Source organism: Enhydra lutris, unplaced genomic scaffold (assembly GCF_002288905.1).
Source record: "Enhydra lutris kenyoni isolate GAN:26980312 unplaced genomic scaffold, ASM228890v2 scaffoldscaffold13, whole genome shotgun sequence".
NCBI lineage: Eukaryota > Metazoa > Chordata > Mammalia > Carnivora > Mustelidae > Enhydra > Enhydra lutris.
Genome location: NW_019154097.1, coordinates 38,831,846 through 38,853,525, shown reverse-complemented (window position 1 = coordinate 38,853,525; position 21,680 = coordinate 38,831,846). Strand labels below are relative to the sequence as shown.

Genomic DNA, 21,680 nt, shown 5'->3' with positions numbered 1-21,680 from the left:
CTGCCCTGGCGGTCTGCATACATTAGGTGCTTACCACATGCCCACTGGTTAGTGAGGAGGACGAGGACCATGCATGCTTGCCCATGGAGGGCACTGCTCCTTGCCCCACCCATGCTCTATGCCCCCTGTGGACGCCCCTCACCCCCAGGGGCCCCGTCTGGAGACGGCTTTCTGTTCCTGGAACAGACAGCTGCCCGGGCTCTGGCTCCGGTCTCAGCTCGGCTCCCTCCTCCCCACCATGGCTCTTCAGAGGCATGGGGAGCAAAGGGGGTCCCTCCATCTGTGTGCCTTCAGATGACCCTGCATCGTTTCTCTGTGTCCTTCCTCCTCCTGCGCAGCTGCGTCTAACAAGCCTCTAGTCGTCACCCCAAAACTGTCCCCTCACCGAGTCCAGTCCCTCCTGGCCCAGACCTGCCCTGGCACCACCACCCCGCCCCAGCCCCCGCCTGCCCCAGCCCCTACCTGCCGTGTGCCAGGTGGTCCCGGAGGTCAGCCTCTCCCGCTCCAGCAGCACCGCCCCGCTCACACCCAGCTTGGCCAGGTGGTACAGGGTCTGGCAGCCCAGGCTGCCCCCACCGATGACCACCACATTGGCTGTGCTGGGCAGGGGGCGGCTTGGGCCCTGGGCCACCGCCGTGGGGCCCTGGGCCTCTTTCAGGGTCTGCTGGTACGGCACGCTCTTCTCAGTGGTGGGGCCGGCTCGGCTGGTCAGCGCACGTGGCCCCAGGGCCCGGCGAGAGCAGGTGGTGGCCACACGAAGGGCCCTGCTCAGCGAAGCCATGGGGACTCCGGGCTCAGTGCCACAGAGAGCTGGGGGAGAGAGTCAGGGCTGGCTGGGGCATCAAGGGGCATAGTGGGGGTTGTACCAGGTGAGACCTGGGGGACCATCCCCATACCCTTCTTCCTCCGCCACCTCCCCGAGGCCCCAATCGCATCTGCACTCCAGCATGGGTGTACTGAGGGCCTGGAGGCATCATCAGCTCTGGGCGGATACATGGCGACCATGGTGGGACGCAGAGGGTCCTTGCCCACCCCTGGAGCTGGGCCCATGGGCGGACCCAGGCAACCAGAGGCTCCTCACCCCCTTCCCTGGTCTGGGAATGAACATTCTGGCTCCCCCCAACCCAGCCCCCACTTCCCACCATGGGAGCCACTCGCAGGGATGCAGGCCTGAGGGAGCAATGTGTCGTTGAGGTTGGACAGGGGGTGGGGTGGGGGGGCTGAAGGACTGAGCCCCATGAGGCCTTTGTAGGAACTATGATCTGGCAGCTGGGGACTTCAGGCACCAAAACAAGCCTTGCCGGCTAACCCTGCCACCTGCCGGTCTGCAGTGGCCTGCCTCTGTCCCGTCACTCCCTGTCCTCCAGGTGCCGACCCAGACAGTGAATGGGACTGTGACAGAGGGTGGGCACTGGACGTCTGTAGGGGACACAGGGGAGGTGGAGGGAAGGGACGAGATCCAGCTTGGGGAAGTAGGGTCACCCGCAAGGGAGACCAGCGAGGAGGGCAGGCGTCAGAGCTGAGGACAAGAAGCTCAGGTCTTAGGGGGACCTGGACCTGGAGAAATGACCGCCAGAATGGGCGGGGGGAGGGGGGGCTGGAGGGGGAGGGGGTCCTGAGAGCCCCTGGGGCTCAGAACACTTCCCCGGGGTGTCACATGGGTTTACATTTAAGGAAGAACGTGGCACAGCCCTGTGCTGGCGGGACAGACGGGCGGGGGCTGGGGGTAGAGACGGAGGAAGGTGGCAGCCCCCAGGAGGCATCGCCTGGACACAGACCATGGGAGGAGGGGAAGCTATGTGCATGGGTAACCCCTTCCCTGCCCCTCCCCCACCACCACTTCCTCCATGTCCCCCAGTGGCCTTCAGGGCTCACCTGGAATGCCCCCTCCTTCAGGCAGCCCTGCCCAGCCAGAAAAGTCTCATAATTACAAGAATGTGACAGGAAGCCCACCTCCAAAAGAACAAAGGTGCCAGAGAGATGTCTCCCTGGGGGTGTGTCCTATCCAACCTAGGGAGGAAAGGACACTCGGAGGGGCCTCCTGGGCCCACTTCTGGGGGCAGCAGGACACGTGAGCGGGATTTAGTCATGAACTCACCTGCGTCAATAGTAATGACTGTTACTAATGCACTAATTAACCTGAGTCGACCTCTGTTTGCAAGAGTGTCCCACAAAAGATGCCCTAATGAGGGGCACCTGGGTGGCTCAGTGGGTTAAGCCTCTGCTTTCAGCTCAGGTCATGATCCCAGAGTCCTGGGATCGAGCCCCGCATCGGGCTCTCTGTTCAGCAGGGAGCCTGCTTCCCCCTCTCTCTCTCTCTCTGCCTGCCTCTCTGCCTGCTTGTGATCTCTGTCTGCCAAATAAATAAATAAAATCTTTAAAAAAAAAAAAAAACAATGCCCTAATGAGCATCCCTGTGACGCTGTCCCCATTTTACACAGCAGGAGACCAAGATACAGGAAGGCCCTTCAAGGTGGCTGAGGTCCCAGGGCCACTCTGTGGCCCAGCTGGGGAGCAAGTCCGGCCCCATGCACAGCCCAAGTCTGCAGGCTCCGCTGGGGCCTGGTTTGGGGCAGGGGAGGTGTGGGGAGCTGCAGACTCATCGGTGGGGATGTGGGTGAGGGGCCCAGTGCCCAGGCTGGTCAGGGCTGCCCACACCCTACCCAACAGGGAGCCCTCCCAGGGGAGTGAGGGCAGAGGAGGGGCAGAGAGCTGCGACGTATGAGGCTTCACGGAGCAGGTGTGGTGGTGACGGGGCATCTCAGTCCTTCCGCCACCTTTTGCCCCACGGTCTGACAGTCCACCTGCCCTTCTGCCCACAGAGGTGCCCTGGGCACAGGTTGGCACACCCCTGGGCCTGTCTCTGTCCTTACCTTTTGTTTTTGAAGTTCCCTAATGCTCCAGGAGCCCCCGAGAGTGGTGCCCTACCTGTGGAAAGTCAGCGGAAGGTGGCCGCGGGCACAGTCAAGGCTGGGCACCTGACCCCCGCCCCCCCCTCCCCCGCACTGCCCCGCGCTCCTGCTCCGCCTCAGGCCCGGCCTCCTTCCTCCCTTCAATCTCGCTGAGGCCGCTGGCCCCGGAGGTGGCCACCTGCCCCCTCCGCGCACCCTGACCAGGCGGGCTGTCCCAGCTGGGGGCCGGCAGGGGGTGCCCCCCACCCCCGCCCCCGCCCCCGCCCGAAGCAGCTGCTTCAACAGTAACTCGCTCTCCCGCCCCTCCACCTCTCTCCTGCCCGGTCCGCGGCGTGTTCCCTGCGGCACCAGCGGTGAGGGTGCAGGGCAGCCTGGGGCTGGGGGCGGGGGCCGGGGTCGGGGCCTGAGCGACAACTTCACCTGGGCTGTGAAGTCCGAGCCGGAGTCCTCCTCCTCAAGGGCTGCGGGGTGGGGGGGGCTGAAGGAGAGAAGAGCGGGCCCAGCCTTCGCCTGGTGCAGGAGGGCGGGAGTGGCGCCAGGCCCCCGCCACGCACACGGGGACCCGAGCTCGTGCCCACCCAGACAGATGGTCACTGCAGCCAGGGGCAGAGACAAGTCCCGGCCAGCTCCGGGGCTGTCCCAACCCCGCCCGCCGCGGGGGAGGAACCGGGCCCCGCTCCCCCCCGAAGGGGCGTACCTCCAGCCGCCGCGGCTCCCCTGGGCCCCCAGAGGCCTCCCTGTGTCCCTCCCAGGGCTGCAGGCTGCCCTCCCCGCTTTCCTTCTCCGCCGCGGCCTGGCCGGAACCGCCGGCCCCTGGCCCCGCCCCCTCTCCCCCGCCGCCGCCCCCTCCCCCCGCCCCCGTCACCGCTCCCTCCCCCCCCCCCCCCCCCCCCCCGTCACCGCTCCCGCCCCCCGCCCCCGCGGGATGCACCGCCCACCGCCTCCGGCTTCTCCCTGGCCAGGGCAGCAACCCAGCGGGGCCGCAGAGCCTGGCTCTGGACGGGGTGGTGGGGCGGGCGACCTCACTCCCTTATCTCTAAAACAGGGTTGCAGGTTCGCCGCCGGTGCCCCCGCACACCCCTGCTTGCCTCTGCCGGTCTGTGCCCCCGGTGCCCCGACCTGAGCTGGGTAAGCCACAGGCTTGTGCCAGGCCCCAGCGTGTCCAGCGGGCTCCTCGCGAGGGGATGCAGGGCCCCAGCGAGCGCCGGCCTGTCCAGCTGCCGCTTGTTCCCTCCCGGCGCAGGGGTGCTCAAGCGGGGAAGCGCGGCTGTCTGCCTCCCGCCCAGTCGGTCCCCAGCCTCTGGTCTGCCCACTGCAGGGCGCCCTGCTCCCCAGGCCAGGAATGCCTGCCTCCATCTGACTGCTGGGGAGCACTGGGACCGGAAAGGGGAGCCAGCTTGCCTCCGGTCGCACAGCAAGTGGTGGGGGCCGAGGCATTCTGTCTACTCTGCCCAGAGGAGACACCCAGAGGCAATCCAGAAGCAGGACTTATACCTCTGGGTGTTCGAAGAGTCAGGACGGGTGTTGGTATAAAAGTGGGCCTCCTCTATCCACGGATCAAAGAAAGAATTTGGTTAGCAAGAGAGCAATGTTGGCTACTAATAGAGAGGAACCAGGAGCAACACATTGTAATTAATACCGATGAGAAAAATAATCGTGTTCTTTTTTTGTGTTCTTTATTTCAATTTCTTAACTGTCCGACTATCTGTCTTGCTGCCAGTTTCTCTGTCCTCTACATTTACTGAGCACCTACTATATGCAAATCATGGCTAGAAGACCCAGAGACAACTAAGGCCCTTGAGGGGCTCCGGGTTCAGGAAGAAGACAGATTCAGGGCGGTGGGGGGGTGGGGGGTTAGCCATGAGGTTGGCTGGGACGGGACACTCCCCGGAAGCTGCCCCTCCTTCCAGCATGTTTGGGGAGGTGGCCGGGCTCTGGCCTGGCCAGGTGCTGCTACGATTCTCAGTCCCCGTCATGTGGACAGAGACTGTCACTCACCCCCTGAGGAAGGCTGCCCCAGCAGCGTGAGGCCTCCCTGGCACCGGGCACAGGCTCAGGCACAGAGACCAGCCTGGTCACTCTGCAGAGGGGGGTCCTGGCCAGTAGCGTGGGGCCAGGCGGCGCTCACTCCATGAGGGGAAGGACAGGTCAGAGAGGGTGACAAAGGAGCATGGCTGCATCCCCGTTAGAGCCCTCGACAGGAGGGGCATGGGCAAGGGACACAGGGGTCCCTACAGCCCCAGGGCAGCGGCCGAGCCAGCCCAGACCTCTCCTGACCCTGCACGCAAAGAGGAACAGCTGGTGCAGAATGGTGCCAGCCCAGGCCAGCGGCAGAGTCGCCCTGGACTTTGGACGGGGGCGGTGGCTGGAAGGGCGGGCAGCTGCGGGTCAGCGCTGTCGGAGATGGGATTGATCAGGCCCCTACTCGGACCTGGGAGGGGGATGGGCCATCTCGTCTCCCCTGGGCACTGGAGGGCACGGGCTCCAGCTGGGGACACTGAGGCAGGGTCCTGCTGCCCACCTGCCGCAGCAGCACTAGGGCGGGTCTCCTGTGGCCGAGCCTCGGTCTCCCCATCTGGGAAACAGGGACTATACCCCCTGCAGTGTCAGTTTTAGGGAAGTTTTGTCATTTATTTATTGTACCTTATCTTCCACTTTCGGCGCACTTTAAAGAAAACCATGGAGCCAAGGGAAGTCCCAGTGGCCTGGAGGGTGAGAGGTTACCTCTGGTCCAGCACCCTCCTCCTGCCCCTGGACCTCCACGGTGGCAGGCTGTCCCTGCCCAGGGCCTTCAAGCACCTGGGCCAGGCTCCTCCTTCCCCAGGGCGGCCCTCTCCACAGGCCTCAGCCGCCCCTCCGCCCCCGCTGCTGGCCAGGCGTCCAGCACAGAGGGAGGCGGCTGAAGGCTGCCCTCTGGCTGGACCGACATCCAGGCTGGAGCAGGGGGTGGGCTGGGGGAGGAGGGTCCCCTGAGGAGCTCTGTGTGGGGTCCTGCAAAAGAGGGACAGTAAATACCAACAGGACAGCACTTGCTGACCTGGGACCCAGGGGGAGGCAGTGGCCGGCCTGGCCCCCGGGGCCTCTGCAAGGTGCCCTGAGGGCCCTACGGGGGGAGGGGAGCAAGCGGAGCATTTTACACGCGTCCGCTCAGAGGAGAGAGATGACTGCCACCGAACATAGCCGTGGGGGGCAGACCCAGACAACTCGGGGAGCAGGGAAGTTTCCAGAACGACTCTGACAACTGGAATTACACTTCCAAGATTTTATTTCTCCAGTAAAGACCGTCAAAAACACATCAACTACCCCCATGCTTTCATGAAGACGGATGTTTCATCATCCGGGGCTCAGTGGTGGTCCCTCTCCAGGGGCAGAGGGCCCCAGTCCCCTCCCCACACACTCAGGCCTGCGGCCACCTGGAAGCAGGTGTCCCCAGGAATGGAGGCTCGAGTGTCCCTCGACCCCTGGGGTGGGTAGGGGTGGGTAGCCTCACAGCAGGGGTGGGTAGCCTCACAGCAGGGGTGGGTAGCCTCATGCAGAGCCCTGGGGCCCCCACTCCCCCCGTGACTGGTTCCACAAGTTATCTGTGCGAGCACCGGCGTGGAAGGTGGAGCTGGTCACTCCCGCTGCTCAGCTCGTGCCGGGCCCAGGCGGGGGTCAGCACCCGCAGCTTCAGGCACGACTGCCCAGTGGGGAGACAGGACGCACCTTCGGAGAATCTTCCTGCCGAGAATGTTGGGAGGCGAGGATGGGGAAACGGTGGCCACGGGCACGAGACCCCCACTCCCACCACCGGGACCCCCGACCCCGTCAGCCAAACCCTCCAGGCTCTCACACTGGCCGCTCTGAGGGCAGGAGGCCTCCACAAACCACCCCAGGATTTGGGCCGTGCTTACAACTTCCTATGTGTTACCCTGGAGATTTCCTCTAAAAATCCAGGTTTGCAGGCTCTTCTAGAAAAACTGGGACACACAGGCCAGTCCGGGCCCACACCTAGCCAGAGGCACTTAGATGGGCCTGTTTTGTCCAGTTGGTCACTGTCCCTCCCCTGCCACTTTGCCCTTTCACACCCCCTGCAGGCCTCCCGGAGTTTTGCTTTTTCAACCCCTGACCCAAACCTCCTGGCATTGCCCCAGGTAGAGACAGCTTCCTCTCCCGCTCTGGGGGGAACGGAGCACCCCGTAGCCAGAACCCAACCGAGGAAATGTGGGTCTTGCAGTGAACAGAGAGCGAGAGGCCTGTGCAGAGATGTCTTGGGCCTGGATCTGAAAGTTCTCTGAGTGCTTAGGTGGGGGGAGCCGCTCACGGTGGGTGGGGGGCTTGGTCACCCCGAGGCAGGCAGTCAACCCTCCAGGACCCCGAGCCTTCTCAGGAAGTGTCGCCCCTGGTGGTCACATGTGAGTACGGCACCCTGGAGACCCGGAGCTGGGACGTGGCCGCAGGACGGGGGCTGCCCAGGGAGCGGACACGCACACGGGCAGGCTGGAAGGTGGCCCCCACCGGACCGACAGCCTGGGCTCAGCCTGGCTCTCACGCTGCTCTCCCAGAACACGCCCCTGGCAGGGACCTTCCTTCCTGAAGGCTCTTGGCTTAGTCCCGGTTTCCGGGAACAGCGTGGGACGCCCTCTCTCCTAGTGGGATGTGTCCATTTCTCCCTAGAATTCTGCCATTTCTTCTCTGATGTATTTTAAGGCGATGCTGTGACATCTAGTAAGCTCAGGAGTGTTCTAGCTTCGCATTTGATTGTCCCTTTTTGTCATGAAATACGGACCCTCTTCATCCAGTGGGGGTGCTGCTCCGTGTCTAACCCTCGGCTCTCGAGGTGGGGCGTCGGCTGGGGTCTCCGGTGTAAACGTTCTCACCAGGGCCAGTGTCAAGCCGCCGGCCCGGAATCACAATCTGGAGCTGGAAAGAAGCACACGGGCCGGCTCTCGCGAGCCAGAGTTCACACGGAAGAACGCTTTCCGCCCCGAAGTGCTTTATGTCTGAAACCGACGCGGGTCTCCGCCTTCTCTGACGCCTGCCTGGTGCGTCCTGCCCCACTGCTCCGCGTTCAGCATTTCTGAGACATGATGTCTCAGGGGTGTCCAGGACATTCCTACTTCGGAGTGTGACGCGAAGCTGCGACCTTCCCCAGCAGGTGGCAACGGCTTCCCCCAGGAGCTGGTGGAGCCGAGTGCGGGACCCACAAACAAGAGGCTCTCACCAGGCCGGGCTGCCTGTCTCGACCCTGGAAGCAGGATCTGTCGCTTTTGTGCTGAGCCTGCCGAGGTTGCTAACCAGGGAGGGAAACAGGTGCACGCACATAGCACGTGGGATAAGGTTTAGGGTTCACAGGTTGTGTCAGAAGAGACTTCTCCGAAGGAACAAAATACGCCAGACCAAAAAGTCACCAGGGCAGTTGACATAAACACCTGTTCTCCCCCAAGTGTGCGCAGTTTTGCCCCCATACATGGCAGAGGTCGAGCTCGCTCATGTGAGTGAGTGGGGAATTACTCAGGGTGGTTTTCAGGTTCCAAACAGGCTCGGATAGAGGAGAGTCTGGAAGCTCATCGTCCTTTTTCCCATGAATCCAGATTATTCATCTGTCCTAAGACATGCCTCGAGGGGGTCTGGCCACCTGTCTTTGCCCCACAGACCCCTCATGGTCATGGGTCTTCATCGGCAAGGCTGCTATTCACCTCCCCGCCTCCCCCATTCTCTCATCCTTCTAGGGTTAATAGGACCCAAGATAAAGACTACACGTCCCAGCCTTCTTTGCAGCCAACAGGAGTTGGTGAGTGAGACTCCCAGGTGTCCTTCAAAAGAGATGGTCACACCCCTTCCCTGCCCCTTCTCCTTCCTATGGCTGGAATGTGGATTCAGAGGTTAGGGCCGAAGCCCCATCCTGGACCATGAGGTGAACTTGTGAGGCCACACCCAGGGGACCAAAGAACCCCCAGAAAGACCCCTGACACGGTTAACCAGGGTCGCTACCCACACTATTAGGTGAGCAAGAAATAGCCATCTCTTGTCCTATAGGCTGTCACTCACGGCCAGATCGCCGTCCTAACAGACCAAGGCTTGCGTCGGTCAGTGGGGGGCTGCAGAGCACTGTGGCTGGGGGTCCTACTGGACCCGTCTGATTACAGGTCCAACAGCACAGTGAGTGTCCGGATGTGGAAGGATTATCCAGAGAGAATCCAGGGGAGCAAAACTCCCACAGAGATCCCATGGGCACACGTCTAGGGAAAGCAAAAGATCAAAACTAAATCATTAGGGAATATAAACACCGCAGCCATGACTAGAGAACAGGAGTCCAAGTTGAACTCACGAATGTAAAATCTTATCATGGGACCTCCCCACGCCATCCCCTCCTCCAACGGTGGGGACGAGTCACCGGCAGACAGAGCCATTGGAAGGAGAGCTGCAATTTCAAAACCCTGTAATTTGTGCCCATTTAATACATTTGTAATTTTCTACTTGGAAAAATTACATTTTAAATAGATAATTTGAACATGCTTAACGGAGACATAAAACTATTGTTCAAGGAATCAATGCTTTGTTTCGGCCTGAAAGAAGGAAAGCCGACCTCCGGTCCTCGACTCTTGTAATACAAGCGGTCAAGGTCACCGACTTCAAGTTCAGTTTCAGTAGTATCCTGCAAGTTGTGTTATCAAGTATCTTTATCCTTTTAAATTTAGGGGTAAATTTGAAATATTTTATAATTTTCTTTTTGGTTATTAATGATTTAGAAGGTTTCTTAATTTGCCAACATATGGATATTTCTTGTGTATCTTTTACTACTGATTTCTTTTTCTTCTTCTTTTTTAAGTAGGCTCCACGCCCAGCGTGGAGCCCAACGTGGGGCTTGAACTCACGACTCTGAGATCAAGACCAAGCTGAGATCAAGAGTTGCCCAGACCCCCCTTCGTTACTGATTTCTAACCTCACTCCTCATGGTGAGACTCACTCTGGGATTTGAAATCCATTGAGATCTGCTTTCTGGGCCAGTATGAGGTAAATCGTCACGGAGATGGTGTGTATTCTGCCAGAAGCCAGTGTTCTGTACACGCGATAGCTAATTACGTTATTTTACTCTCTATTCTTTTTTTTTTTTTTTTTAAGATTTTATTTATTTGACAGAGAGAGAGAGATCACAAGTAGGCAGAGAGGCAGGCAGAGAGAGAGAGGGGAGGAAGCAGGCCCCCTGCGGAGCAGAGAGCCCAATGTGGGGCTCGATCCCAGGACTCTGGGATCATGACCTGAGCCGAAGGCAGAGGCCTTAACCCACTGAGCCACCCAGGTGCCCCTTTACTCTCTATTCTTACCTTTTTGTTCGTTTGTTTGTTTCAATGTCTGTTTGAATTTAGTTACAGAGAGGAGAGAAAGTTGTATTAAAACCTATGGTGGTTGGTTCGTCTCATTCCTTTTGCTCTTCTGTCAATTTTGCTTTACATATTTTGGGATTATATTATGAAGAGCATAGTAGTTTAAAATTGTGATGTTTCCTAATCAATGAGAACTCTATCATTAACATAGTAAGCCTTTTAAAACTAGTGACAACTTTTGTTTGTTTTGCTCTAAAATCTATTTGGTATGACATTAAGTTTTAAATTGTCTAGTGATTTTTTTATCTTTGAAGTCCAGGGTTAATCATTGTGTTAATTTGTCCTAGGGTATGGTACGCCTGTACATTCTTTTATTTCTGAAAAGTTAACAGAACAATCAAAATCTTTGTCCCTTTCTGTGATTTTGATTTTATCCATGTGTGTTAATTTCCCTTTCATGATGGGGGTGTTCCCCGAGATGCCCAGCTTTGCACAGGAACCCTGTTCTGGCTCCTGGTCTCCAAGGTCCTGGAGCCAATGCCTTGAGTGTTGGAATCCCTGGGGCCTGGAATCCCAGAGGGCCTGAGATCCTAGCGGCTGCTTGGTGTTGGCTCCAAATATCTGCTCTGGCTTCGTGTCTCTCCTTTCTGGGACAGGTCACCTTGTTCCAAGCTCAGCCTCTTCTCCTCTTGTGTTTTGTATGGTGTTCCCATGTTTGTAGTGCAGGAGTGGAGAGAAGTGCCCACCTCACCTCAGGAAGTGGGTGGTTCCCGTGTCTTGTCCAGGGAACTTTCCTAAAGCTCCACACAGAGACCTCTGCAGTGGCCCCACTGAGGGAAGTCCACCTTATCGGAATTAAGGGGCATGATGCCTTGGTTTCCGGAGAGCCCTACAAGCATCAGGCCCTCTGACCAGAAGTGTGCGGCTCTGAGATGCTTTCCCACATTCTGGGGTAACCTCAGGCAGACAGGCTCCTCGTCCCTCCTGGCCTCCAACCCCCGTCCATACACAGGCCCTTGAGGAGGCCTGGGCTTTCCCACCCTTCCTGGATCTGGACCCCACAGCAAGTGCAGTTGAGGTTCTCCCTTAAAGCTCCCCGCCCCCCAGCACCCCTCAGTCCACCCACACTTCCCTCCAGGCACCGTGGCTCTCTGCTTCTTGGCCTGGGGCTCTTTCTGACTTGCTCAGCCCTGCTCAGGGCAGCTGGGGACCACTGGCCCAGGGACTGCTGAGCAAGCATCTGGGTCCGTCCATCTCCAACGTGGGCATGAGAACTCAGAACAGGAGCTGGATTTCAGGGGAGGTGGTGTTGGGACAACCAGGCCTCTCGGGGCCTTGTGCCTGAGAAATTTGCTCAGAGAGGGGGCTGCTCCAGAAAAGGCGGGCCCCCTGTCTGGTTCTCAGGGACCTTAGAGTGAGCGGACACTCTGGAGGCCGGAGCACTCTGGAGCACTGGGTCCAGGAGAACAGGACTGGGGTGGGACCCAACACTCTCTGGGTCACCTCAAACATCTGCACTTGCCTCCCTGTTTTGCAACAAAACCTGACACTTGCTGAGCACCAGCTGTGCACCAGGCTCCAAGTCTCAGTTGGTTCTCCAAACCCTGATATAGGTCCCGGGGCTGGTCTCCCACCCCATCGGTATTCTCCTGTCCCCTCAGGAACAGGGAGAAGGTGTGGCCATGTGTCCAGCTTAAGTCCTGCAGTCCCCAGCTTCTGCCACAGCCAGGAGTGGCCAGATGCCCCAGCTCCAGGTAAGGAGCTAACTGTGCTAACCTCTGCCTCTGCCCACAGCCTTGATGGCAGGAGCTCCAGCAGCTACTTTGGACCATGAGGCCACAGCAAGGATAGAGGTACATGCTGAAGAGCGGAGGAGCCTCCGTTGGGTGGGTGGGGCCACCAAGCCATCCCTGGTCTACCTTGCCTGGACAAAAGAGAAGTCAATCTCGGCCTGACTGTTCTGATTTTCTCTGTCATAGGCCATAGACCCAGTCTCCAGAGAGAATATTATTTTTTATCTCCAACATATACATAGAAAGAAACAGGCTCAGGAGTTGAAGGACATGACTGAGCGGCAGGGCTAGGGTTGAATCCCACCCAAATGGGAAGACAGAGGCACTGCCTCAGGCCTGTGTCTGACCCAGGCCAGTGTACCCTAGGCTGACCGCGTGAAGGTGTGGCAGTTTCTGTTGGACACAGACAGAGGGTTCCAGCCGTGCCTGCAGAAAAGAAGTTAAGTTTATTTGCAATAAAAACTGGTCTGAAAAACCTAGCGGCAAATGTACAGTGTGTGTCCCGTCTGGGGTCGTCACCAGCTGCGGGACCCCCAATCCCTGATCCGCATGCATCAGGCTCCTACGTGTTCACAGCTCATCTAGGGCCCCAGGTCCAAAGCCCCTCCAGAGGGCCTCCCAGTCCTGCTGAAACCAGCCGCTTCCCAGCCTTCCCCCAGCCCCCAGCCCTCCCCCACACAGTAAAGCCCAACCAACCAGATCCAGGTCGCAAAGCAAACAAAAACCGAACAAACATTCACAAAACCCAGGGTTCCAACGTCTGTCTCCTCAGTGTCCTTCGTTGTGATGACTTGTTTCACGATAACCTCAAATATACATCGTTTTCATGCTACTATAAAATATCTTCCTCGTTATTCACAGACATACAATGGAGCTTTGGATGAAATAATTACAAACTGTTCTCTTCCCTTAAAAAACAAACATGTCAAACCAAAAACAAAACAACAAAAACAAAACCTCTTTGACAACAGTAAACACGAAAGGGGCTGGCTGGCTCCCCCCACCCCGACCCCAGGCTCATGGCTGGGCCGGCCAAGCCCAGGGCTGTGCGCAAAGTGCTGGGTGCACCCTGATGATGGGGGCTGGGGCCTGCTCTCTCCGAGACCGGCTCTTTGCTTCCTTCCCCTTGCCCATCTGCCCCCAAATGCGATCTGTTCACCTGTAGGCGGCCTTCTCTCTTGCCCTTGCTGCTAATTGTCCCCCCACCGCTCCCCACCTCCTCCCCATTCTGGGACATGGGGCCTGGGAGCCGAGCCTAGAGGCCACACGGCTGACTTCAAAGAAAGCCCAGGAGTGCAGAGTGGCAACAGCTCCCACCGCAGCGGGGGCTAGCCTTCCCCATGCCCGGCCTTTCCCGGTCTCCCCCCGCACAGGGCAGGGCAGCCCACCAAGGGACAGGGGACGCGTGTGGCCAGGTTTCTCCCGCGGCTGTGGCACGGAGCCCGCGGGGACACAGCGTCCCTAGGTCTCATGCAACATCCAGGTGGAGGTAAAGGGTCTGGACAAAACAGCCAGAGCTCAGAGGCCAGGAGGAGTCAGGAGGGAGAGTTCAGGGGGAAGGCCTCCCCCAAGAGCCCTTATTTCGAGCTGACCACAAGCCCAGTTCGTGGGCTGTCGGAGGAAGACTTGCCAAGGGCTGGAACTAACATCCTGTGCAAAAGCTGGGAGACCCTCAGGAACCACACTGTAGGACATAGAAGACCCAGAAGGGCCGCCCGCTGGGGTGCACTCGGGGGCCTCCTCTTGGAGGGGAATGTGAGCAGCAGGGCCTGAGTGAGGGGAAAACTCCGTTTTCTTCTCACCCGTATCAGGATTTACAAAAGGTGTATCCACCTGGCAGTAGGACAGGACTGACACACTCCTGGGATTCAGGGCCAAGAACAGTACCGTTGACCGGGAGCAGGGGTGGCAACTGCGTCGTTTGCTAAGGCTCCCTCCGGAGAAGGGGACCTGCCCTGGGTAGTCTCTGCACACCCCGAGTGCAGAATGCCAGGAGGGGATCAAGGGGCCCGCACAGACCCCTTAGCAATGCTCTCTTCTCCTACACCCGAGCACGGCTGGGGCTGAGCTGGGGCCGGGCAGGGGCTGTAGCAAACGGCTTGGCTCTGTTCCCTTCTGACTCTCTAGGCCCAAAGCTTCCCCCCGGGAGCAGCAGGAAGGAGGCAGGCTGAGCATCACAGCTGAGCAGGAGGGGCTGGGGGAGGTCCCCTCTGCTGTCCCAGGCCTCCCTGGGATGGCACCTACTGTTCAAACCTAGGCTCCCGAACGCCATCTCAACAGGACAGGGGCAAGAAGAGCTCTGGCCTCAGCTGTCATCCAGAGCCTGGCTCAGAATGCCACTGGTGCTCCCTCTCCTTAGCACTCTGGTGGTGGCAGCCACGGCAGGGCTGGCCCGACTCGCCTCTATGTACAAGTAGCGGACCCAGGACAGGCCACTGACGGCAGGTGGACAGCAGGCCGGTTCCCATTTAGGATTTTGAACACCCTCCCCATCCCTACGGACTGTTGAAGACTGGAAGGTTGGCGGGCATGTCCCCTCTGCGTCACGGGGCTAGAGACAGACTTCAGAGCTGGACTCTCACAAGAAAACCCACGAGTCCTATCCATGCCGTCGCCGTCACTGGACGCCCTCCTCCTCCACGTACGTTGAAGGAAACCAGCCAATCTGAAAAAGATGGCAAGATCACATGAGAGTGTGTGTGCGCCCAGGGTGTTGGGAGAGGGCCAGCAGGGGCTCGTGGAAATGGGGGAACCTGCAAAGGGCTGGCGTTCTAAGTCGAGAAGCCTGGTGGAACTGTGGCCCAGGGTAGGGGTGGCCCCAAATGCACCAGCCCCAAGCAGTTCAAGGTGACCAGAAAAAAATTCAATCCTCCCTGAAGGAAAATTACATCATCCCAAGTCTCAGTGGTGTTTTCTACACAAGCTCATCATTCAGTCAGGACGGAGTGACAGGAACTAAGAGAAAACACAGGCGACAGAAACCAGTCAACAGGTCATTCTGGGACAGGAGTCATCAGTCAGGAAATGTAAGTAACTGTGTCACCTATGTTCCAGAAAGCCCAGGATAAAGCATAAAAACATACCAGAGAACTGAAACCAGAAGCCACATAGAAACAGAAATCCAAAAGTGGAAAATAGGACTGAAATTTGGAACCCAATAGGATTTAGTAACAGATTAGACAGAGAGGAAGAGAGTATCGGTGGACCAGAAGAGGGGCCAGTGCAAAGCAGCTAGATGGGAAATAAGGGAATGGGTGGAAAACATGTCAAAGAAGGTCAATAACATCTGGGCTAGATGAAAGGACGTGACACCCATGGGAATACAGCCCCTGAAGGAGAAAAGAGAAAACAGAGCAGGTACATGATTGGAAGAAACGTCCAGAACTGATGAAGGGCATCAAGCCACAGATTTAAAAATCTCAACAAATGTTACACAGAGTGAGTACAGAGAAAACAACACCCAGGCACACTATAGTAAAACTGATAAATATCAGATTTTTTTTTTTAACATATAACCCCCCACTGGGGAGTAATAGCAAAATGTCCTACAGGGGCGCCTGGGTGGCTCAGTGGGTTAAGCCTCTGCCTTCAGCTCAGGTCATGATCTCAGCGTCCTGGGATCGAGTCCCGCATCGGGCTCTCTGCTCAGCAGGGAGCCTGCTTCCTCCTCTCTCTCTGCCTGCCTCTCTGCCTGCTTGTGATCTCTGTCTGTCAAATAAATAAATAAAATCTTTAAAAAAAAAATGTCCTACAGAAAAGCAATGCTGAGAAGTTGGCTGGCTCTTGGGGCACCTGGGTGGCTCAGTCCATTAAGCATCAAACTCTTGATTTTGCCTCAGGTCATGATCTCAGGGTGTGGGATCGAGCCCTGAGCTGGGCTCTGTGCTAGGCATGGAGCCTGCTTGAAAGTCTCTCTCTCTCTCTCCTGCTCTCCCTCTGTCCCTCCCTGCCCTTTAAAAAAAAAGTTGGCTGGCTCTTTACAGAAATGATGGAACCGGGGACAATGGAATGATATTACCAAAGTGCCAAAAGAAAATGCTTGCTAGCCTCAAATTTATCCCCTAGAGAGTACTATTTGAAAATGAGCTCGACATGATTCCTCACGAAAAGGAAGCAGGTCCCCCTGGAGGGAGGACCGACCCTCTGGGGGATGACCAAGAGAAGGGAAGGCTGTCCCCTTACAGTCGGATGCACCTAAAAAGTGTTAAAGAAACAATGGCTGGAAAAATCAACCATGATACGAACAAGTAATGAGACAAAATTCACCAATGAATGATAACAATAAAACTCGTAGGTGAAAGTTAGATGTGGAACAGGATATTTAATAGTTTCTAAGTATTACCCTGGAAGTTACTAATTAATTACAGTAACTTCACAGTGGAGGAACTCGGCAGATTATCACCTTAACCAAATGATCAAAATTAATGTCACAATAATAGGACAAACTGACGTCATATGCCTCTGGATAAGACACTACAGTACTGAAGAGGATAGAATATATGTACTGTGTTCCTACTGGAAATACATAATACATAACCTAATCACAAAGAAATATCAAACCTAAATGGAGGAAAAGTCTACAAAAATGACTGGCCCGTACTCTTCAAAAACATCAAAGTCACATAAGACCAAAAAAGGCTGAGGATTGTTGTGGAACAAAGAGAGTTGAGGGCCACAGCAAGTAAAAGCAATTCATTTAGGTGGACGTGACACAGTTGGGACACTTGCTGACATCTGAATATGGACCGTGGATTAGATAATCACATTCTGTCAAGGGGAATGTCTTTGATCATAGGACAATGAAGTATTTAGGGGCTGTGGGGAAAGGGTAGGACTTCTGCAATTTACTATCGAACAGCTAAGAGAAAGGTAGGCAGAGAGGGAGGGAGAACACAAATGGTAAAGCAAATGTGCAAACCACTCCTATTTGCTAAATCTGGGCATGTGGAGTTTTTTGTGCCACAGCAACTTCTCTTTAGGCTTGAAACTGTGTCAACATACACCTACAAACATTTTATAATGAGAACATAAAAAGAAGAAAATTAAATAAAGAGGTGTTCAGCTCCAACAAAAACTAAGAATTTATTAGTAGCAGATTCACACTCAAAAAAAAAAAAAAAAGTACCTAGAAGAGGGAATTTCAGGCAGCAGGAACATGGTTTTGGATGGAAATACAAGAAAGCAGGAAGGAATGGGGAGCCCCGGGGAAGATAAATATGTAGTAACTCTAAGCAAACACTAACTGCTTAAAACAAAAATGTCTCACGGGGCTGAGAAATATGAAGACTTAAGATACATGACAAGAGCTGCACGAAAGTTGGGAGGAACACGAGTACAGTCAAAGTTGTACAGTCTCTGCGTCATCTGGGAAGTAGTAAATGTACTAATTTAAAATGGCTCTCAGAAGTCAGAGTGCACACTCTAATCCCTAGAGTAACTACCTAAATAATAGGAAAAGAATGTGTGACTCACAGACCCGCCAAGGGGCCAGGAAGTAGAACAGCAAACAAAACAAAACAAAACAAAACAAAACAAAACAAAAAACTGATTAATTCATAAGTACGCAAGAAAAGAGGAGAAAGAAGAAATGGATGTGACAAATAGAAAATAAACAGAAAGATGACGGCTTTAACTCTTAGCAGCTCAGTAATTACATTAAGTATAAACAGGCTACACACCCATTAAAAGGCAGAGACCGTGAGATCAGACTAGTTCTAAAATTCTGTTTTAAGGTAACATTTTATCTTACATCTACCTTAAATATAAGAATACAAAAAAGCTGGAAGTAATACAAGAGACACTGAGGTCTGCCACACACAGCACTTCCCCCACAAAAGTCGGCTTGTTCTAATACCATAGTAGCCTTTAAAGCAAGAAGAAGTGCCACAGCCAAAAGGCAACACTTCAAAACAGGGTCAAAGCAACAGGACTGTCTACACCAGCAGGCTCTAAACCAGCAGTTCTGAGTCACCTGGGAAACTGGAAACCAAGGGCCACTTTGACAGCTAGTGGTTCAGCCCTTCAGGTCAGCTGCCTAAGACTCGGTGGCCTCACACTGCTGAAGGGCTATGGGGTGGAAAATGGATCTGACCCCAGGCCTCCAAAGGGCAGCCAACATGCTAGGAGGAGGCAGACGGGATCCCGTCACCTGGCAACAGAATGGTGGGCAATGGGAGCCAAGGCAGGCGGACCCTCCACAGCCCAGCGTGCCTGCCTGCGGGCAGCGTGGCCCCAAGGATAGCTGCACATTTCCAACTCTGCCCCATGTGGGGCTCCAGTGCCCAGCTGGGTGAGTGCTGACAGAGCCAGGTCGAAGCCAGGGCGTCCAGACAGGGCTCAGCAATAGGGAGCCATGGAGTGCTGCAGGGTCACAGGGTGGACAGGGAACAGAGAGTCCTCAGGAAGAGCAGGGCAGGTGGGAACACGGTGTGCCCCTCCCATCTCCTCAGGGTGCAAGTGAGGCCAGTGAGGACCCACAAGTAACGTGAGCACTGTGTGTGACGCGCTCCCCCTGCCGTGGCCACAGAGGACCACAGGGCGGGACTGAGCACAGATACAGTGTCAGATGGGTCTGGATCCAGCTCCGACGGGGACAGCCCGGGTCTGCGGCTCAGAGGCTGTGGGCACGGTGCTGGGGCAGGAGCACTGAGATGCCAGCCTGCCCACACCTAGCCCAGGCTGAGCCAGGCCACTCTGCCCCACTCACCCGTCCGTTGGCCTCGCCCTTCCACCAGCCCTGGTCTCCGCCGATGCGACTGTAGATCTTTACCATGTCGCCTTCCCGCAGCGAGAGCTCCCGCATGTCCCGGGCAGCGAAGTTGTACCTGGCCACGGCCGTGCCAATGACACGGGGCGTGAACACTGTTGGGGGAGATGGGCGGGGTCACACAGCGGGCAGCGGGGCCAAGCCTGGTGCCTGGCCCTCTGCGCGCAAAAAGGTTCTGATGGCACAGACTGCTTTCCAATTCCACCCAGACCGACAGGCCATGGCCTCTTGGAGCCTCCCATGATGGCACCGGGAGCGGGTGCCAGCCACAGTGGGGGCCGTCGCGGCCAAGTGTGATCACGGGATCAGAGCGGAGGCTGGTGTTCTGACCACTACAACTCTCGCAGGACCTCCCCCTGCGTGCCTGGTGCACCAGTGTCACCTGGCCAGCGGTCAGCTGAGTGACCGCCGCCCAGCTCGCAGCCTGCACTCTGATGGAGCCCCTGAAGCCAGACCCCAGGGTCCTGGGGCCCGACTTCCAGATCCCCAAACCAAACACGGACACCTAGCGAGACCAGCTCCGTGGGGGACCCAGGAGTCCTGTGAGCAGGGGACGATGTCTGTGACGGAAGGGACGCACACAGCGGCTGGGGAGGGGCTCTGACTGGGGCAGCGGAGGGCCAAGCCGTCGGGGCCGACTGGGACCCCGTCCCCCGACCTCCAGGGCCCACCCAGTGAGGCCCGCCCGATCTGTGCCCGCCTTCACCCCAAAGGTGACCGCCCAGCTACTTGCCACTACCAGAGGTAGAGCTCTCGCAAGGGGGGAGGGACAGCAGCCGGCAAGCTGGGGAGTGGCCGTGGGGGTGCACGAGCCTGAGAGCTGATGGCAGCGAGGGGGGCGTGCCCAGCCTGACCGCGTCTGCGGCCCTGCCCCCGTGGCCGGCCCTTCCCTTCCCTGGCCCTGGCCCCTCGGCCCCGCCCCGTGCCCGGCTGCGGGCAGCTGCGGGCGGGGGCCGTGGGCCGGCAGGCAGCAGGCCGGGTCCCCCCATGCCCCGAGCACCAGCGGTACCTGACCAGAAAGGAGCGGAGGAGCCCTGAGAAGCAAAGCTGAGGCCCTGAGGACTGAGAAAAGAAAAGTTGTAGGAGGCACAGGAAGCTGCAAAGAGGCGAGAAAGGACGTGAGAGCCGGTGCGCTCTGGGCGCGTGCGGGCAGGGCGTGGGGTGCGGGGGGGCCCGGCCGGCGAGGGGCAGCCTGACAGCCTTGGAGCAGCCCCTCCCTCCGCCTCTCTGGGCCTGTTCCCTGGAGAATCTGGACCTCCTCCCGGCGGGTGGGCTGCCTCCAGGGTCTCAGAAACTACTCCTCCAAGGAGCCGGCCCAGTGCACACCAGTGCTCGCTGGAGGTCCACAGTTCCTCTCCCGCCCTGCTCTGCCCAGGCCGCTGGGGATGGGGGCTGGTGCAGCGGACAGTCATGGGTTGGACTTCCAACACTCTAGGCTCGCCCTGCCTCTAACTCCAGGTGGGTCTAGAGCGAGGTGTTCTCCTGTCCTGGGTGGTGAGCCTGGCCCGTGGATGGAGGCACCAGCTCCGGCTCCCTCACGGTGAGGGCCTCAGGGGGCTGGGGTGCACAGGGAGGGACCTAAGGACAGATGGGACCTGCCCTGCTCTCTGTCTGGGCACGGGTACCAAGCCCCAGAGCAACCGCCAAGAGCCCACACGCCCCACCTGTCCTGTGGACCAACCGGGACACTGCGGCTCAGGAGGGTGCCTGTGATGGGCTGGGGGGCCTGAGCCACTGCTCCCAGGGGTCGGGACTGGGCAGGGGCTCCTGGCGTCAGTCCCCCAGAAAGCGTTCCTCAAGCTCAGGGATGTAGTGAAAGCCAGGGCCGTGGGAAAAGGGCAGACCGGTCACGTCCGGGTGAGCGCTGGCGTGCCGGGCAGGTGCGGGCATTACCTGGGGACCGGCTGGAGGCCCTGGAGGCCGCGCGCTCCTTGGACTTATAGGGGTACTTGAGCGTGGTGTCCAGCTGCTTGAAGCTCTCCTTGAGCGAGTGGCACTGATAGTACTCCACCAGCTCCTGCGGGACACACGTGCTCACTGCTGCTGTCACCGCCTCCGGGAAGTCCTCCCAGGATCCCTGGCCTCCCTCTCCCACCTCAGTTTCATTTGGTACTCGTCCTCTCTGCCCAGCACCCCTTCCAGGGCGGGTGGTCCGTATCTCAAAGACCACCGAGCCAGCGTTTCTCTCCAGCTGCCGCTCAAGGAAAATCAGGGGTAGCCGGGACCAGCACTCAGAGGCTCGGGGCCGCTCTCTGACGGAGAAGCCTGAAACCCCACACGTCCGACAGCAGGGAAGCGTTCCCCGAAAGAACAGCGGGTGCTGGTGACCGAAGGCCACGTGGCTACCAGCCCGGGGAGGAGAGGGTTGTGCCAACGGCCAAGTCTATCGCCTTGAAAAGCTGACAGCTCAGCATGGCCAATGGTTTTGTTCGAAAGCCGTGGCAAAAACCATACCTAAGCGATTCTTCGAGGTCGGGAGGACTCACCCTGGAAGGTTCACACTGGGTTTTGGGGTGGGAGACCATGGAAACATTTTACTTTGTGCTTTTCTGCGGCCACAGTGGGCCATCTAAGGGCTCAGGGGCTCGAGTCGGATCCTCTCGGTCCTCGGGATGCTCGCAATTTAGAAAACGCACAACAGGTCTTGCTTTAAAATCCCATTAAGGTGGCCTGTGCGTGCCTTCTGGCTGGGAAGGGAGCAGTGGGGGTGCAGGCTGGGCCGTCCCCTCACTGTGCCCCCCAGGGAAGCCAGGAGTCCCGACGCGGGGGCTGTCTCGAGGCCCAAAACTGTCCCAAGGAGCCTTCAGACGCATTTCCCTGGGTCTTCCCCAGCGACGCAGAAGCCCCTCGGGCCCTGGTGCTCCGTGAGTGCGGCCTGCTGGGAGCACGGTGCGGCAAGCCG

At 57.7% G+C, this 21,680-nt stretch overlaps 2 protein-coding genes across 6 annotated transcripts in view; both read right to left on the bottom strand.

The window, feature by feature from the left end:
- Positions 1-3,388, bottom strand: part of LOC111146213 (sarcosine dehydrogenase) — a 60,279-nt gene extending 56,891 nt beyond the window's left edge. Inside the window, exons 1-3 of one of the 2 annotated variants that reach the window (XM_022501656.1) lie at positions 3,333-3,388; positions 2,874-2,928; positions 463-810 (exon numbers count right to left, since the gene is read on the bottom strand). In XM_022501656.1, the coding sequence (XP_022357364.1) occupies positions 463-781 (319 nt within the window). In that variant the 5' untranslated portion in view covers positions 782-810; positions 2,874-2,928; positions 3,333-3,388. Of the gene's footprint in view, positions 1-462; positions 1,500-2,873; positions 2,929-3,332 lie in introns of those variants that run through there. The other variant, XM_022501657.1, reaches the window with a different exon arrangement.
- Positions 3,389-12,430: 9,042 nt separating this feature from the next.
- LOC111146429 (vav guanine nucleotide exchange factor 2) overlaps positions 12,431-21,680 on the bottom strand; it is a 161,131-nt gene continuing 151,881 nt past the window's right edge. For 3 of the 4 annotated variants that reach the window (XM_022501978.1, XM_022501980.1, XM_022501981.1), the window contains exons 25-27: positions 20,672-20,795; positions 18,719-18,873; positions 12,431-14,677 (exon numbers count right to left, since the gene is read on the bottom strand). In XM_022501978.1, coding sequence (XP_022357686.1) covers positions 14,630-14,677; positions 18,719-18,873; positions 20,672-20,795 — 327 coding nt within the window. In that variant the 3' untranslated portion in view covers positions 12,431-14,629. Of the gene's footprint in view, positions 14,678-18,718; positions 18,874-19,787; positions 19,875-20,671; positions 20,796-21,680 lie in introns of all 4 variants that reach the window. The other variant, XM_022501979.1, reaches the window with a different exon arrangement.